We start from the raw sequence: 16,595 nt of genomic DNA, 5'->3' as shown, positions 1-16,595 counted from the left end.
TTCAATAATACCACAAAATCATACTTTTAAATTTCAGGCATGTTTTCAACTATCCTTGCATCATGTTCATCCCAAAATGCAAATGAACTGGTGACTCAGTAACATCGCCTGTTTCTTCCATGCATCCTTTTTAACTTTAATTTAAAACTTTTTTTTTGTATTTGAGGAATATTTTAAAATACTTTGTGCAGAAAAAAGCTCAGAATACTTATACATTAAAATATCTGAAAATCGGGACTTTAAAAGTGAGGTGCACTATGTGGAATAGTTACAAACAAATACATTTCAAAAATAGCCCAACTCCATGCATGTGTTTGGACTGTGGGATGAAGCCAGAGAACCCACGTAGACACTGGGAGAGCATGTAGACTTCACAACCCAAGACCTCCTTCACCACAAGTCACAGACTTTGGTCTATTGTAAATGACGACTCATCCACCTGCATTGTTTTATAGTCCCAACGACTGCAGAAAACAACAGCCAACCACTGACCACATTTTGGGACCTATGAATAAAACTGCCCTCTACTGGTTACTAAGGGTAACTGTACCTGCAACCCTCTGGTCTAGCCTTAACTTTAATGGTAATAAAGTAGTAATATTAATCATTGTGACCACCAGGGGGCAGAAATCCATACAAGACAAAATTACAAACACAAAATCACGTTTTTCACTAACTCTACTCCTCACAGATTCACTCATTACAACTGCTTCCCTTTCATTCGCATACATATATTCTAGATTAGAATAAAGAAAAAAATAAAAATTTTAATAAAGTATGCTTTCAGTTTTATCTATTGTTTCAAGGGCCTTTTTATCACATTGTAGGTTCAACATCTACAATCGAAACTGTTTCTGAAGTCATGGTGCTATTATACTCTGGTACAGTAGGTGGCGACATACGCCTTTAAATAGCTTCACAGTCTGCCACTGAAGCCAAAGAAGAAAAAGAAGACGAAGACTACCGCGGTAGCAGAAGCAGAAGCAGAAGCAGAAGCAGAGGCACGCTTTGTTTTCTGGTGGAAATGGTAAGATCATATTATGAATGTTGCTCAGGTTAAGGTTTGTTTTGTGTTGTTATCTGTGGAAGTTTCAGGTGAAGCGGTCCGACTGACGGCACATCTGTAGGTGGAAACAGTTGCGACCTTTTGCTCGGACATTACATTTTTAAGGTCTCTTCTAAGTATTGTGAGCAAAGGCACCTTTGAACATATCTGAAGTAACTTGAGCTGGTTGCGATGCTGTTGTTGGTTCACATGTTTACTAGCAGTGGAAGTAACCCGACCATCGTGGGCCTGTCTCCACGTGGTCAGCCTTTAGCATGGTAGCTCACAGTGTGTTGCCATGTGAGGAGTAATTGGAGTATGATCAGGCAGTAAGACTTGAATTAATTTTGGGTTGTAGTGATTAGTAATACTGCATGATCGCTTTTATTTCAAGCGGTATGAGGATGTGCTTCCCCCCTCCCCTGATGACTTGCACTGGGCTCTGAGTCTGGATGAAGACAGCTGTGCATCTTTGGCCTTGACAAGCCAGAGTTTCTGAGGAGAAAGCAAACCAAGTGTTACACGTGCTGAGCTTCTTTACACTTCACTGACTTTGTTTTTTCTTATTTGTTAATGTTTTCAGGACTTTGAGTGAAACCGCTCAGCTGCAGCGGAGCCTTAAAGGTAAGGATTATTTGGGGTTTTCAGCACTCATTCTTTAGTTAGGATGTGTAATCTTATGAGTCCTTGCAAAATTAAGAGACAGATGCAGTTTCAGTCTGTGTCCACTTGAGAACATTAAAGACTTCCTGAGGACTATGATGGTGGGGTGAGCATCCATCCATCTGTTTATTCATTTTCAAATACTTGTCTGGAGCATGTGGGCAGCAGTCTAAACAGAAAGGCCCATCTCTACCCAGCTCCTCCAGGTCTTTTGGGGCTGTTCACATGCCAGCTAAGAGATGAAATCTCTAGTGGGTCCTGGGTCTGCTCCAGGGCCAGCTCCTTGTTGGACATGTATGGAAATTCTAATGTTAATCTGTGCCAGAGTAAATAAAAGCACCCTTAGAAAAATAAGTATTTTATTACAATCCTTCGGAGGAAAGCCAAACCCTGTTAGGGTTCACAACAATCATTTGTATTCAGGAAAAAAAGATAAAACAGGATCTGTTTTATTGTGACTGATCAGTTATTAACCAATAGGAGTGCAGCGTTCCTCAGTTTTTCAGGCGGATCCTCCTTACGTTCTTGGTGGCTGCTCTGTTTTATATATGCTGTCTATGATTTATAGCTGTCCTTCTCCCCTGATGACTTGCACTGGGCTCTGAGTCTGGATGGAGACAGTCGTGCATCTTTGGCCCTGACAAGCCAGAGTTTCTGAGGAGAAAATCAGAAACTCTGCTGTAAAAGTAATAGCTGTGACAAAAAAAAATCCCTAACTCTTTATTTTTGTCCTTTCAGTTCTGAAAAGGTGGAAATCCTCCGAGGATGGACATTAATCAGGTTCGTGTCATGTAACACTGCTTTTTCATATCTAAAGTCTCATTTCTGGTGATGCTTTGCACTGGGCTCAGAAATCAGTGGTGACAGAAGTGCAGCTCTGCCCTTGACAAGGCGGAGTCTGAGGAGATGAGCAAGCAAAAAATTAAAATTGTAGGTCTTCACTGACTGAACTGTTTGCCTGACTGCTGTTTTGTTACTTTTTCAGGTACTGATACTCCAGAAGAGAACTTCCTCATAACAATTCTGTGATTATTTTCTTATTTGTTGTGATGTTTTAATTGTAATATCTCATATTTGCTCTGATTCATCAAATAAAATCATACATCTTATGTTTGTTTGGTCTCTCTTCTACAAATATCAGCTGAAGATGTGGTGACTTTGTGTTGGATAGCAAAAGTCTTGAACAAGGGGGTTTGAGTGAGTCATCACAGGTAACACACCTGTGATTACTCAGTTTGTGGTGTCATGCTCACGTGCTCATAACAGCAGGCATGTATCCAGGATTTAAAATGGAGTGGTGTCTTTGAGTGGATCCTGGTTTAACAATCGAGCAGTTAAAATACCCTGACATGTGCATGCATTGAGAGACGTGGCTACACTGAAGCACCATGGGGATTCTATTGAAGCACATGACATAGATGGGTGGCTCTGCTAGGAGGCCTAGGGGTACCACTGTTCACCTCTGGTACTCTAAGGCTTTTTTTTTTTTTTTTTTTTTTTTTTCTTCTGTCATTCACCACAGCACTACATGTCTGATTTGACATACTTTATTTTATTTACATCAGGTAACTTTTCTGACGCAGCTGAGGAATTTATCTTCTCCCAGATCTGAACCAGCGATCTTTTGTTTGTTAGGCCAGCATGTAAACCACTGATTCACTGTGTGTGTGGTATTGTAGTATTACTGTTATGTATTTTGATTGATCTAGTAAGGTCAGCACTGCTTCCCAGGAAAAAAAAGATGATTATAAAACAGTCAGGAAAACACCTTAGGCCGGGCTTAAAGTACAGAACAGCACCACTGCTCCTTTGGACATTCAGTAGCTAACATACGAGGACAAACAGTTCCAAGAAAACTTTCACTTGTACCTTACGATTTTCTGTTACCTCATTAAGGGTATAATGTGATTAGTTTGTGGTTTTTTTGGTTTTGTTTTTTTTTTTTTTTTGCTGCTGCTGCAAGAATTACTTTGTTACGGCTGTATTTGCAGATTAGAAGTGGATAACTTATTTTATTTCTGTTATTATAAGATAGTGACTTGTTCTTACACAGTATTGATTTAACAAATTAAAAAATCGGAGGCACCAATTTGATGATCTCAAGAAAATATCACATATTAATTTGGACTGATATCTATCTGGAGATAGAGTCACTTAAAAGAAATGATTCTAAGGCCCTTTAATATTACATTTTTGCTCTGTTATTCACCTGGGTGTAGACTTTTTGTCTACACCCAGCATATATTCTGCACTGTGGGATTATAAAGTAACACTTTCATCCCTAAGGTTGCTTAATGTGCTAAAATATTGCTATGCCATGTTTTTTCTTTAATGGCACAGTATCAGGCTGTTGCCAGATTAGCATGAAGTCTTCAACAATTTCTTCAGATGATGATAAATTTGTGACCTAAAAAGTGAGTTGGGTAGATGGAAAGATGATGAAAGAAATCATTCAAGAAATTACAAACCATTAATTAGAACTTTGTTTCTGTATCTTTATTATAATTCTAACAATTTATCTCTTAAAACATTTGAAATTCATATATGTTTTATATGAATGTGTGTATATGCATATCACATATACATATATATTCTGTAAGTTACTTTTCAGCAGTTCATATTCTCATTTTTTTAAAAGATCTCTTAAAGGAAAAGAAGTGCTTTCTATAGAGTCAGACCGATTCCCTCCGATATTCACTTCTCCAATGCGACTACGAAACGCAAAGAAAGGCTTAAAAAACAAAAAACAGCATCTCACCAGTCACTTAACAAGATCGTTGTATGAGCAAGATGTTTTTTTAAATCTTATCCAGAGTTCTTAATTGGCCCTATGTGCACTAGCAGACTTTGAGACATGTAGAGTCACACTCGACTTGTTCACCCCTTCAAAACCTCCGAAAGGGAAATGTGAAAAAGCTGGTAGTGGAAATGGGGCCGTTGCATATTATGCTGGTAATAAAACAATGAGCTATGAGCATACTAGCACATGTTAGCGACTGCAGAGGGTGCTCTGTACATACGGGAAGATGCAAACGATGGGTGAATACGGAGCAGAGCTCCTAATCCCATCAGATTATCAACAGTGGGAGGAGGGGGTGGTTGCAGAGAACAGGTCGAACTGTATAGAAAGCAGAAGAGTTAAATAAATACAATTTACCTTTTCATGTTAAACATTATTTGGAAGACAGAGATTCTTTAGAACTTTTGAGATATTTTTTTCTTTTTTACATCTTAAACCATAGTTAGACCATTATTTTCATCGTCCTTATTGCTATTTCCCTTGAATTCAAATATAGTCTTTCCTTAGCCATCTGCAAAGAGCAAATACAAAAACTGTCCCCCCTTAGTTACCTTTGCTAAATCGCATATATAGTCTGTATGGATGCATTCATGCATGTGCACTTTTAAGCAAGGTGACTATGAAAATTCTTAAATCTTTTGGCAAAAATAGACTGACGAAAGCAGAAAAAATGCACATTTGATATGTGTTCATGGACTCAAAAGCAGCAGGAGAGGTGAAGCGTTGTTCAAGGTAGAGAGGTCATGACAGAGCCCTTATATTTAATCTCAGCAATAGTAAGACAAGCAGGACTTGGGGATGGGATGAGATGTAAATGTGCCACAAAAGCTGATGTCGGGGGGATCACACCGGGTCACAGGAGAAGAGTTAAACTTGGGTCTCAAATCAATCGCCAGGGAGTGAGATATATATATATATATATATATAGATTAGAATGTTATAGAGAATTTAAAAAATATTATTTTGTATTATTCTAAATCATTTTCACTCAGAGCAACAGCTGCTACATTTTTACAGCATATTAAGTGGTGAATAACTTTTAAAAGCGTGTGAAAAATATATTTTGAGGCCTTAAAGGTTAAAAGGTGATTTTGATTAAAGCTTCACAGTCTCACAACAAGAGAAACAATAAGGAGAAAGGGGGGAAAACATAATATTCTTAAATGTGCTTCACATTTAATTGCAGTGCTTCTTGTCACATAGAAGCTATGTTAAGGGTACATTATGCATCTTTCAGTTCAAAAATACCTACATGTACATATATATATTTATATATCTATATAACCACAACAATTATCTTCACTTCACAGTCAGAGAAATAAGCTGACTGCACGAAAGCGCCACCTTAGCCACCAAAGGCAGAAACCGGGACTCTCTGAAGATCCAATAACAGTAAGGACGATGATAGTAATGATAGATAGTAACAATAAATCTCTTCATATCAATATCAGTATTCCAGTATTCCCATTTAAAGTTTAAAAAGTGTAAGAACAATCATAGTATTAAAACTCGATATAAGCGTTTTTCTCTGGGATCCCCTCGGCCGGGTTTTTCCTCCTGGGTTTCGTCGACAGACGGAGAGAGGCCACTCCTGGAAGGAGCCGGGGGGATTAAGTGGGAAAGAACAAGAAAATGGCAGTTTTTACTCCTTCCCTCCCCTCTCCTTTCCAGTCTGCCTCGCACAGAAGGCCTGAATGAGAGTACAACACTTGCCTTGATGCTGAGAAAGTCTTTCTCCGTAAATAAAATCAGTCTCTTTGCGTCGTCGCAAATCCCAATGAAAGCACAGTCTGTCTCCGTTTTGTACATCTCGGATCCAAACGTAGCGTGTGTGTCTATATATAAGGTGTCCCATAAATTCTAACACAAACACAGGGAAGTGCTTGTGTTTGTGTTTACATGTTGGTGTATGCATGCAGGCATGGATAGAGTAACTCGGGTGCCTGTGTGTGCATATCTGTGTGTTCATTTACTTTTATGTTGTTGGTCTGGGCACTTATTTTTGCTACAAATTTGTGATACAGTGACCAGTCTGTATATACGTCATTATAAGACTTAAGATAATAAAGAGCTATAGAGAAACACACATACACGCGTGATCCCGATCACAGGATCTGCAGTGAGGACAGAGCCCTACCAGTGGTGAGGTAAAAACAAGACGCAACCAAACACGCAGCTTATCCACACGCAGCTTATCCACCGGCGACCTCGCCTCGTTTTAAAGAGACGCGGAGGCCGTCGCGATAACCTGCCCTACGTTCACCATTCACACAGATAAAGCCTCACTCTGGCACACATTCATCCTCATTCACCCTCAAGTACTCAGTCCTCTGGGATATTTATTATGAAGTCAGCATCCGCTCTTTAATCGTAAACTTTAAACCAGCCAGCTGAGGGGGTAAGAGCACTACTCAACAAGATGACTACGTGACACCTTTTCATTTCTTCAGGCTGCCTCTTTTCCAGTCTAACTGGCTTATTTTTGTTCCTCTCAAGTATTTGTAATCTCTGCTGCAGCCACAGACATTTTGGATGAGAGGGCGTTTGCGTTAATTGTGTTGATTGGTGTGACCGTGCGTGCGCGTGGGGAGTGTATTTGTGTAAATCAGCCTGCCACATGTGAGCAGCGCCAGCCGGTGTCTTTATGGATCGCCAGCCCTTCCTCCATCCCTGTGTTTCCACCTCCCCTTGGGCCTCGACTTCCTCTTTCTGATGCTCTCTGTGTGAAATCTGGCCCCCCTTCATTTGTTGTGTGAATCCACCATGGATAGCAGCAGCAGTTGTGTCTTCCTCCCTCATTGGCTTCAACCCCTCCTTCTGTGCCTCTCTCTCCATCTCTGTATTTGCAGCCTCAGCTCCGACTCCCGTCGTCCCTCCTCCTGTCCGTCTGTCCATCCCGAGGTGAGAGAACAGAAATGGGAAAGGGGCTGCTGGACAGCCTGCGGACAAAAGAAAAAACGCAGGACACGCGTGATGTTTCCAGCTTTCTGTGTTTGTTCGTCCGTGGTGTGGTTGTGTGTAGTTCTACCCTCTGACCCACGTTTGTAAAATGGAGAGAATAAATTGGTAAATCTGCTGTGACTCATGCAAATGGACAAGCAGTGTGACTAAGAAAACCGGGAAAACATTGGCCATCGCACTTGATGCCTGAGCAGTTGGGTGTATCTAAGTTCACCCTGTTCTTCCTGTAACACTGTAGTTAATGTTGCTCCAGGATCGTCACTGCAGCTGACCGATCATGGTGCTCGGAAGTCACAGCTTTGTGACACAAGTTAGGAAAAGTTTGACTTTAAAGTTTTCTGGAAGTCAGGTGAGGTGATAAGACCAGCAAGATGGCAGAAGAAGCAGAAGTCTGTACTAAAAGGCCGAATTTGGGGCTTGGCAAGATAACTTCATATTTGACCTTGAGTTGTGTGTTACTGTTCCATAAACCCCAACTTATGATCTTATAACAGGGCAACTATTTGTACTCGTTGACCTTATATCAGATTTATTTATATAGTGCTTCTGTATTCTTGCCAACCATTCACAACACTTTATCTGCCTCATATTCACGCCGATTTAAAATCAGAAAAATCTTTATTTTTATATCTGTATAAGCTTATTGGTGCTGCCCTGCACAGCAGTTTCAGTTTCTGCATGACCCTTGGAAAAATTAGTTGCCACTCTTAGAACAAATAATTATTATATCTTTGTCAGATCTTCCTGTATCTAATGATAGAGTTATAATACTAACATTATCGTGAAAGGTCTGCCTTCTGTTCAGATTTCAAATTAATTAAAGTGCACACTCTCTCATACAGAACTTTTATTATCACACATACTCAGTTATGCTGTTTAAACTCTTCAGATATTTCTAACATTACAGTTTGCTCTGTAAAATATTCTCATAGCCACATTGGGAAACCCTGGTTTGCTTTATGGAGTTGGTATCCACCTTTCGGTCACCTCCTAGCCTGATTGGTAAAGTTGGGAAAAGTGTATTCACACAAGGAAAAGATATCGTCGGCAAGTTAAATTCAGTTCCAAGCACAATCTTCAGGTTGTGTTTGTTAAATTTCACTGCACAGACTGTAGTTTTGTCCTATGCAAATCTAAAAGTAATTGTTAAGTTTTTATTTTTAGACATTCTGGAAAATTTGTTCATGCATTCATGTCTAGTGGGCCTGATTACTGCAATGCTCGTTTTGCTAGAGATAAGTAGGCTGCAGTCTATTCAGAATTCAGCTGTAATGTTATTAACTAAAACTCACTCCAGTTTTGGAAGGGCTAAACTGGCTTCCAGTATCCCATAGAAGTGATTTTGGAATGCTCTTATTGTATTTTAAGCCCTAAATGGTCTTGGACCATGGTACAACAGTCTGTTACTTTACGTCCCATCTCGCACTCTTAAATCTGTCACTGCCAAAACGTTAGACATATAATTTCCTCGGAGAGATAAATTTGGGATGTAGTGTTTTCTGTTGCCAGCTTATCCTGCCCAAAACGTTGGAACAACCTACCTCAAAATATTCAGGAAGCAATCTCTAAGAGTTTCTCGAAAGCATTGGTCTTTAATCTTGCAATTAACTTGTGGCCCTACTTGAAATTAATCACTGAATCCAATTCAAGCAAGAGGGTGCTGTTCTTCAGTGACAATAAATCTAAAGCTGTCAGGATCCTGAGGTAAGAGGGGTCATTCTAGGAACCCACCGGGTGTCCTCTGCTGACTTTGCAGGGCTTGCAGTGTAGCCAGCAGATATTTCTCCAAAGACTTCCTGTGCCACTAATTGATTAAAAATCCAAAGGATTATTTTTTTAAGGACTATGATAAGCAAAATGATGTTAAAGTGATGGTTAAAAGATTGCATTACAGCAGTCATTTGTTCTGAAAACTTTTTTACATGTATGCACCAAAGTCAGTTCACATATGATTGGTCAACAGAAGTCACACCACAAACAGGAAGTGGAAATCGCTCACCTACAGATGTCTAGACAGACAACCTGTCTAGACAGGGCTGACTAGTTTAAAGGGCTGACAACCTTTAAACTATAGTAACTGGCCCCATGTTACTTTTCCCCATGGTGTCCCCAATCACCACTATGTGTAGACTTGGAGATATATAACAAAATAAGAAAAATAACCCGAATAACAAGGAGTAATAACACAAAAATCTTTTATCTTTACCTAATTCCACTGATAATGAAAAAAGTAACATTGATGCAATGTCAGGTCAATTTATGTCTTGGCAAAAATCATTTTAAAAATACTGAAACTGCCATGTTATTTTTATCTTATGGAGCCCTGGAATTCCCAAAAGGTGAGCTTTTTATCTGCAAACAAGATCACTGAATTGTGGTGAATTAATTGTCTTGTGCATGCAGAAATTAATATGCTGCTCTAAAAGCTTAAGCTACCCTCAGCCACATTACAATGGGCAGAAATAAAATAGCGAAGTTTTATATTGACGAATATAATTTACAGTGAGTCTCTAACACTTTCAGATACACTATATTTGGTAGCTGTCCACATTTGAAGTTGTATGTATGTCAAGTTATCAAAGTAATAGCTTATGTATGCACAAATGAGAATAATTTAGTGCATATGAGTACGAAATTTTACGACATAGGACTTCAGTAGCATGTGGATTTTTTAAGGTAAGATAAGGAGAATGCTTATTATTGGGGCGATCGTGGCTCAAGAGTTGGCAGTTCATCTTGTAGCCCCAGCTTGGACAGTCTCAGTCGTTGTGTCCTTGGGCAAGACACTTCACCCACCGCCTACTGGTGATGGCCAGAGGGGCCGATGGCGCGATATGGCAGCCTCGCTTCTGTCAGTCTGCCCCAGGGCAGCTGTGGCTACAACTGTAGCTTGCCTCCACCAGTGTGTGAATGTGAGAGTGAATGAATAATGGAATTGTAAAGCGCTTTGAGGTTCTCGAAAAGTGCTATATAAATGCAATCCATTATTATTATTATTATTATTATTAACATCGGGTGTAAGTGCTATAAGCACACATAGTACTGAATGGTATTAACCAGATAGAAATCGCATTTTAAAGGTGGCATTAAAGAGGCTTTACAGGTTGCACTTAGCAGCCATACCTGTCCATTACACTCCTCAGGGCTCGTTCTATATTCATGCGGTGACCCACTCGTGTCACACCCAAATCCAGATAGTCGTCCTTGGTCAGGGAGGGCAGGTGGGTGCCATCAATCTCATTATCCAGGAAACGCTCTCTGTGCTCCCCCAAGTTCAGGTATCCCAGCCAGTCTGCGACGTCATACTTGGTCCAGTAGGGCAGCGGCTTGGAGGCGAAGGGCTTTGTGGGAGAAGGGGGAGGTAAATGGGGGTAACTCAAGCAGGGAGGCGGAGGGAGAGGGTGTAGAGGTGGAGAAGAGGCCCCAGACAGGAAATGAGTTGGAGAAAGTGATCGAGAAACTACTAAGGTTGAGTTTGGAGGAGGCGGCGCGCCAGAGGGGGCAAACAGGGGAGGCGAAGGAGAGAAGTAGGGGTCTCCGAGAGGGTTCCCAGGTGATGGCGGAGTGACCGAACCGCGGAGATCATAGATGGCACTGTACAGAGGTGAGGTAGGGAGAAGTGGAAGGGATGATGGCCGTGGTGGGCCCATATTGGGTCTCTCTGAGGGTGAGATGAGGGGGCTGGGTGCTCGCCTTCGCTGGAGAATGTGTGATTCTGCTTTACGGGACTCACGACTGGGGATAAACTGGAATTCCAAGGCTTTGGTCCTGTAGACAGGTCTGTGTTTGGGAGAAGTAGGATAAGGGGAGTAAGATGTCGGTGACAGTGGGGAATGTGAACGTGGCGGCTGAGAAGTTGCTGGAGGCTGCGGAGATGGTGATCGTCCCCAGTTGGGGTACTGGGAGGCAGGGGTGGGAGACAGAGACAACGATGGCTGCGATAATGAGATCGGCGACGGCGACAGAGATCGAGCTGAGGGCGGGCTCAGAGCTGAGGCTGAGTCTTCTGAAAATCTGTGAGAAGAAAGAGAGAAATTATCACAGGGGAAAAACAGTGATGTAAAAAAAGTTACAAACATACACACACTAAGGGAAACAGTGTCCAGCTATTTTAGACCGTGTGGAGTAAAGTGCAAAAAATTGATTTGAAGGTTAACATTTTTATATTTTTTCCTGTCACATTATCAAAGTTATCACAGCCATGAGTCCATGATAATGATAATATCACAATATTTACACAAAATTAATTCCTTAACCATAGTTTTACAGTATTTTACAGACAAAGGGCTTCAGCATGGTTTGGTATGTTGCATTCAAAATGAGAGGAAACAAAATAAGCAGAGTGTATTTAAAACTTTTTAAAAGGCATTATAATATTCAAAATATTATTATATCTTGGTCAAATCATCACAACCTCCTAGCATTAACCAGGCTCCCAGTCACATCATTTAGATTAACCTCCCTCTTTATAAAGATTTCTTATAGAGATTTCTCTAGTTCTTCTTATAAAAGAACTGTGAGGCCACTAAATACCTGAGACTTCTCATTTCTGATTCTAACTTGTTTAGCACGTGGCTAAAATGCAACCTAATCCTATCCCCGGTGGACGTTAAGTGACAAAATAATAATTCCCTATATATTTGTAATGTTATATATGTAGTGTTCAGTGTGTAGACAAAACATCATCAAAGGAAATAGACCAACAAACTGCAGAGACTCAATCAGGTCAGCCACAACATGTGACACACCTTTGAGTCAAGCTGCGGGGCAAAGTAGTGTATTTTAACGGAGCTGCGAGTAGTAGAGGAGAAGCAGCAGCAAGCGTGGACAACAAACTGGTCATTAAAAAGAAAATAAAGTCCTCAAAAGCTTCACTCGGCAGTGTAACGGCTTAACTGAACCTATGCGAGTGACTCAGTGGGTTTGTTTTGGAACGTGAATATCTCCCATGTGAGAAAAGGAGCTGCAGGAACAGAGAAGCGTAGTAATCTCCCTACTTTAGTCAGCAGTAGTTAAAGCAGTTACTGAAAAGCAGGAAAGCTGTAATTAACCAAAACACAACTCTCTAATAATGACTGTCCTGGCATTGGATTGTTTTGTAATATTATTATGTGCACATTTTTATATTTATATATATATATTTTCATTTTTAATTATCACTGTCAAGACAGTATGCTGCAATATCCTTGATTAGAGATAGAAAACAAAATAGTGTGGAAGTGCTCTATTACCTGTTTCTGCTTCTGAGAGAAAAACATGGAAAAAGCCAGAGAAATAAGAGAGGTTTACACAGTATAGACACACTTACGCAAGACATAAACAGACAGTGCACAGTTTGAGGTTTTTTCCACAGAAGCTTGCACATCACAAGTGATGTATTCAGACATTGACAGAATGACAGTAACGAAAAATGAAGTTCATGCTTTGACGAGAAAACATAATGCAGTCAAGTTACGGCAAGCCGTACCTGTGTCTGCTCAGCTGTGTCTGGCTGCTCCAGCTGTCCTTGGTTCTTTGCTGCAGCTTGCTGCTCAGTTCATTGATGATGCTGGGCTTCATACTGGATGCGGGAGGGTAAATTTTCTTCCCCTCTAAAAGCGCCCCACGCTGGCCGCTCCCATCGCCAGACATCTGACTCTCTCCCCAAAGAGGCTTCATCTCAGGAGTGCGTGGCCGCTCAAAATATGGTGAAGTGGGACGTCCCAGATTCTGCATGTCCCTTACTCCATATCCGTCCTGGCCGCTTTCGTCCTCTGCCACTCCCTCCTCGATCTCATCCTCTTCCTGTTCATCTCGCCGCCTGTGGGAGTGGAAGGACGCGGGAGCAGTGCTGGTTTGTCTTTGTAGCTCCCCGGCACGACCTCCCTCTCTGAACCTGCTTGTTTTAGGGTAGGTGGATGCTGCTGCCGTAGCGTTCTGCATCTCAAAAGTCTGTCCATCCAGGTAGCTCATGTAAGACTCCAGAAAATCTCCTGCCCTCTCTGCATCCCCTCCCCCTCCCATCCGTCCTCCAGGTCCTCCTCTCTCCCCTCTATCTAGTCTGTCTCCCCTTAGAGCCAGGATGCTGTCCAGGTGGTGGTCACTGCTGCTGCGACTGTCCAGCTCTTCGATCCCAGAGTCCACCACAGTCTCCTGGGACTCTCCTTTCTTGGCGGTCGGGGGAAGACGGTGGTGCTCTCCTGGCCTTCGGCTTCCTGTGATTGTGGCAGAAGATGCTGAATGCGTGGTGTGTGTTCGCTCCTGGTAGAGCTGCGTGGAGGTGCTTGTTGTGGTGGCAGCGGTGGTGGTTGTAGCAGCACAGCTAGCGGTCGTGGCATGAGAGGCAGTGCCCCTTTGTGGGACAGTGGTGGCAGCAGTGGACGAGGGCGCTGGGGGACCACGGTAGGCTGGAGGAGGAGCAACAGTGTGAGGGGGAGGTGTTGGTGAAGAGCGCCCATGAGTGTGAGTGCTGTTGTAAAGATGGTGGGACATAGAAAAGGGTCTGTGGTAAGAGCCAGGAGGAGGTGGGGGTGAGACTGATGGTGGAGGTGGAGGGCCCGAGGTGGGCTGCAGAGTAGAGGGTGAGGGTGGAGGCTGTGGGTTGGGTGATGTTTGTGATGGGGAGGGAGCAGACTGAGTCAGGTTTGCCACCTCACTGTCATAAGATGTGAGACTAGAGGCGGTGGAGTCCCCGGCCTGAGGTGAGTGAAGGGGTGTATGAGCAGGAAACCCACTTATAAATTGTTCTTTTTGGGGGGGCGGAGGGGGCGGTGGTGGAGGAGGTGGGGGTGGTGGTGGAGGGGGCGGGACCTGCTGTTGGCGGGAGGTCAGGTTGCTGGAGAGCATTGCGCGTTGTGAGTATCCCGATATTCCCCTGTCGAAGCTGTTGGCGAACTCTAAAGGGGGCGGGAGTGGGTCTGCGTAGACAAATTCATCATCTGCATCGACTGAGGGGGCAGGGGGAGGGAGAACCATCAGCCCACTTCCCGTGCTCCCTGTAGTGCTCCTTGTCTGCTGAGCACTGGTAGGAGGAGGAGAGGGAGGTGTGAGGGATAGTATAGTGGCATCACTTTGACTTTCCATCCTGAGAAAAGTGGGCCTCCGCGGCTGCTGTGACTGAGCGGCCTGGTGGGCGGCGCTTTCAGCCGCTGCTGCATTAGCAGCTGCCTGTTCCACCCTCCTCATGTAGCCCTCTCTCTCCTTGTCCCTCTCCCTTTCCCTGGACAGCTCCCTCTCCCTTTCTCTCTCCCTCGATCTCTCCCGCTCCCTCTCCTTGTAACTTGGCTGATACGGCTGAGACTGATAGTGGTGTGTGTGGACTGTTTTGTCCTCTGAAAAGCGAACTCTTAGCCCCTCACGGGCCCCTCCTCCTTCCCGCTCCCTCTCCCCACCGCCACCGTCCTCACCCCAAACTGTCCCAACTCCTCTGAGGATTCTGGGTGAGGGTGGCCGTCCGACAGTGGCTGTTGTGGCCGCCAGAGAAGAGGAGGTCACCAGGTACGAACTTGAAGACTGGGAGGCGGATGACACTGGTTGAGAGGTGACACTAGATGAAGGAAACACCACGCTCGACATTTGGCGGGTAAAGTGATGCTCCGCTCCCCTCCTTAACCTGCTGTCATCTCTCAGAGCACGCTCTCTGGCAGCTAGGGCAAGGCCTAGTGGCGATGTGGGGTCAAGAGCCTTTCCTGTTAGAGGGTGGATGAAGGTGGTGGTAGTAGCGGGTGCTGGCTGCCTGCCTGCTGCTGTGTATAAATCAGTAGGCACAGACTTGGGCTGATAGTCCAGAGCAGATGAAGAGTACTCAGGTAAGCCAAAAGCAGGAGGCATACTGCGAGTATGATGGATGAAAGTATCCCCAGAGAACATGCCCTCATCAATGGACTTGGACGGGCGCAGCCTCGTTGATGAACTTTCAGCCTGTGTGTTAAGCGGTTGCTGTGATACCTGAGTCCGTGTTACTCCTCCTATTCCATCGCTCACTCCTCCGAGGCTCACATCCTCCTCAGCAGACATGAACAAGGAGGCACTCTTTCTGCGGGCTTCGTGAAACCGCTCCCTGTCTCGCCGAGCTGCGCCCACAATGGCGGCCCCAAACTGGCTGGTAAAGTCCAGATTATCCTGGGCTCGAATAGAAGGCAAGGATGGAGGTGGGGGTGCTGGAATGGATGGTGGAGCAGGGGGCTGTGGAGCAGGGGTGGAGGGTGGAGGACCATGCGGTGTTTTGGATTCATCTGCCTCCCCTGATGCTGGAACGTCAGCCTCCACGCTGCTGCCCTGGCTGCTCCGCCCACTGCTGCTGGTTGAGGGGGCCTTAACGATGATGGTGGGAATAGGAATGGAGCTTTTCTCCATGGAGCCTTTGCCCCCCAGCGTGCCCTGGCCCATACGCAGGTCCTCCACTTTAGACTGCTTTACCAATGGACCCTTACCTCGCCGCGCCCCTCCTTTAGGACCACCTGCTCCAGCGCCAGCTGCACTGCGGTCTGCACGCTGGGGTTGACTCTGGGTAGTCTGTTGTTGCTGAGGCATTACAGTGGCAATGCTAGACGGGGGGACAGCAGTGCTGTATCCTCTCCTAAGACCAGCTGCCTTGGCCCCTGCACCAGCCCCTACGCCAGCTCCAACAGGCTCCCCAGTGTAGGCAACCTTCCGCGAAGCAGTCCTGCTTTGAGCAGTGTGGGCAGCTGCGTGTGCATACGGGGTTGTGTGGTCCACCGCTCCAGCACTGGGGCCTGTGCTGGCACCACCAGTCCTCTCCCTGCCTCCATGAGTGAAGTGTAATGCCTGGGAGTAGGGCTGGTAGTGTGCAGAGGTGGATGTGGACTGGGACACGGAGACAGAGGGCTGCTGCGATGTTTTTGTTCTCCAACCGAGTGGCGGAGCAGAGGAGAACGGTGGATCCGGTGGGGCTGTGGTGGGAGGAGGGGGGATGTCATCTGGGCCAGGCACCGACAAACTCCGGGCAAACTTCATGGCTGGAGGATGGAGGAACTGCTTCTCCTCCTCAGGCACCCCTACATAAAAGGAAAAAATAGGGATGAATTGGGGTTTAACTATGAGCATATAAGAAATAAGAAAAAAAGAAAGGGGGGGGGGGGGTGTTAAATGTACAAAGGTAGAGAACAAGAGAAGCTGAGAGTAATA

At 44.3% G+C, this 16,595-nt stretch overlaps 1 protein-coding gene, 1 long non-coding RNA gene and 3 other non-coding genes across 5 annotated transcripts in view; 4 read left to right on the top strand and 1 right to left on the bottom strand.

The window, feature by feature from the left end:
- The first annotated feature begins 937 nt into the window (after window positions 1-937).
- Window positions 938-2,817, top strand: LOC101478400 (uncharacterized). Its single transcript, XR_001167585.2, has 4 exons — window positions 938-1,027; window positions 1,629-1,669; window positions 2,447-2,488; window positions 2,694-2,817. It is a non-coding gene; the product is annotated as an uncharacterized LOC101478400 (long non-coding RNA).
- On the top strand, window positions 1,460-1,551 carry LOC111500538 (small nucleolar RNA SNORD88). The gene has a single exon (XR_002721151.2). It is a non-coding gene; the product is annotated as a small nucleolar RNA SNORD88 (small nucleolar RNA).
- On the top strand, window positions 2,282-2,373 carry LOC111500537 (small nucleolar RNA SNORD88). Its single transcript, XR_002721150.1, has one exon. It is a non-coding gene; the product is annotated as a small nucleolar RNA SNORD88 (small nucleolar RNA).
- On the top strand, window positions 2,529-2,617 carry LOC111500539 (small nucleolar RNA SNORD88). The gene has a single exon (XR_002721152.1). It is a non-coding gene; the product is annotated as a small nucleolar RNA SNORD88 (small nucleolar RNA).
- Window positions 2,818-4,197: 1,380 nt separating the features above from the next.
- shank1 (SH3 and multiple ankyrin repeat domains 1) overlaps window positions 4,198-16,595 on the bottom strand; it is a 104,779-nt gene continuing 92,381 nt past the window's right edge. The window contains exons 24-26 of the mRNA XM_076883408.1: window positions 12,937-16,465; window positions 10,593-11,483; window positions 4,198-7,447 (exon numbers count right to left, since the gene is read on the bottom strand). Of these exons, the coding sequence (XP_076739523.1) occupies window positions 7,360-7,447; window positions 10,593-11,483; window positions 12,937-16,465 (4,508 nt within the window). The 3' untranslated portion in view covers window positions 4,198-7,359. The remainder of the gene's footprint in view (window positions 7,448-10,592; window positions 11,484-12,936; window positions 16,466-16,595) is intronic.

Source organism: Maylandia zebra, linkage group LG4 (genome assembly GCF_041146795.1).
Source record: "Maylandia zebra isolate NMK-2024a linkage group LG4, Mzebra_GT3a, whole genome shotgun sequence".
NCBI lineage: Eukaryota > Metazoa > Chordata > Actinopteri > Cichliformes > Cichlidae > Maylandia > Maylandia zebra.
This window is presented reverse-complemented; position numbering and strand designations above follow the sequence as displayed.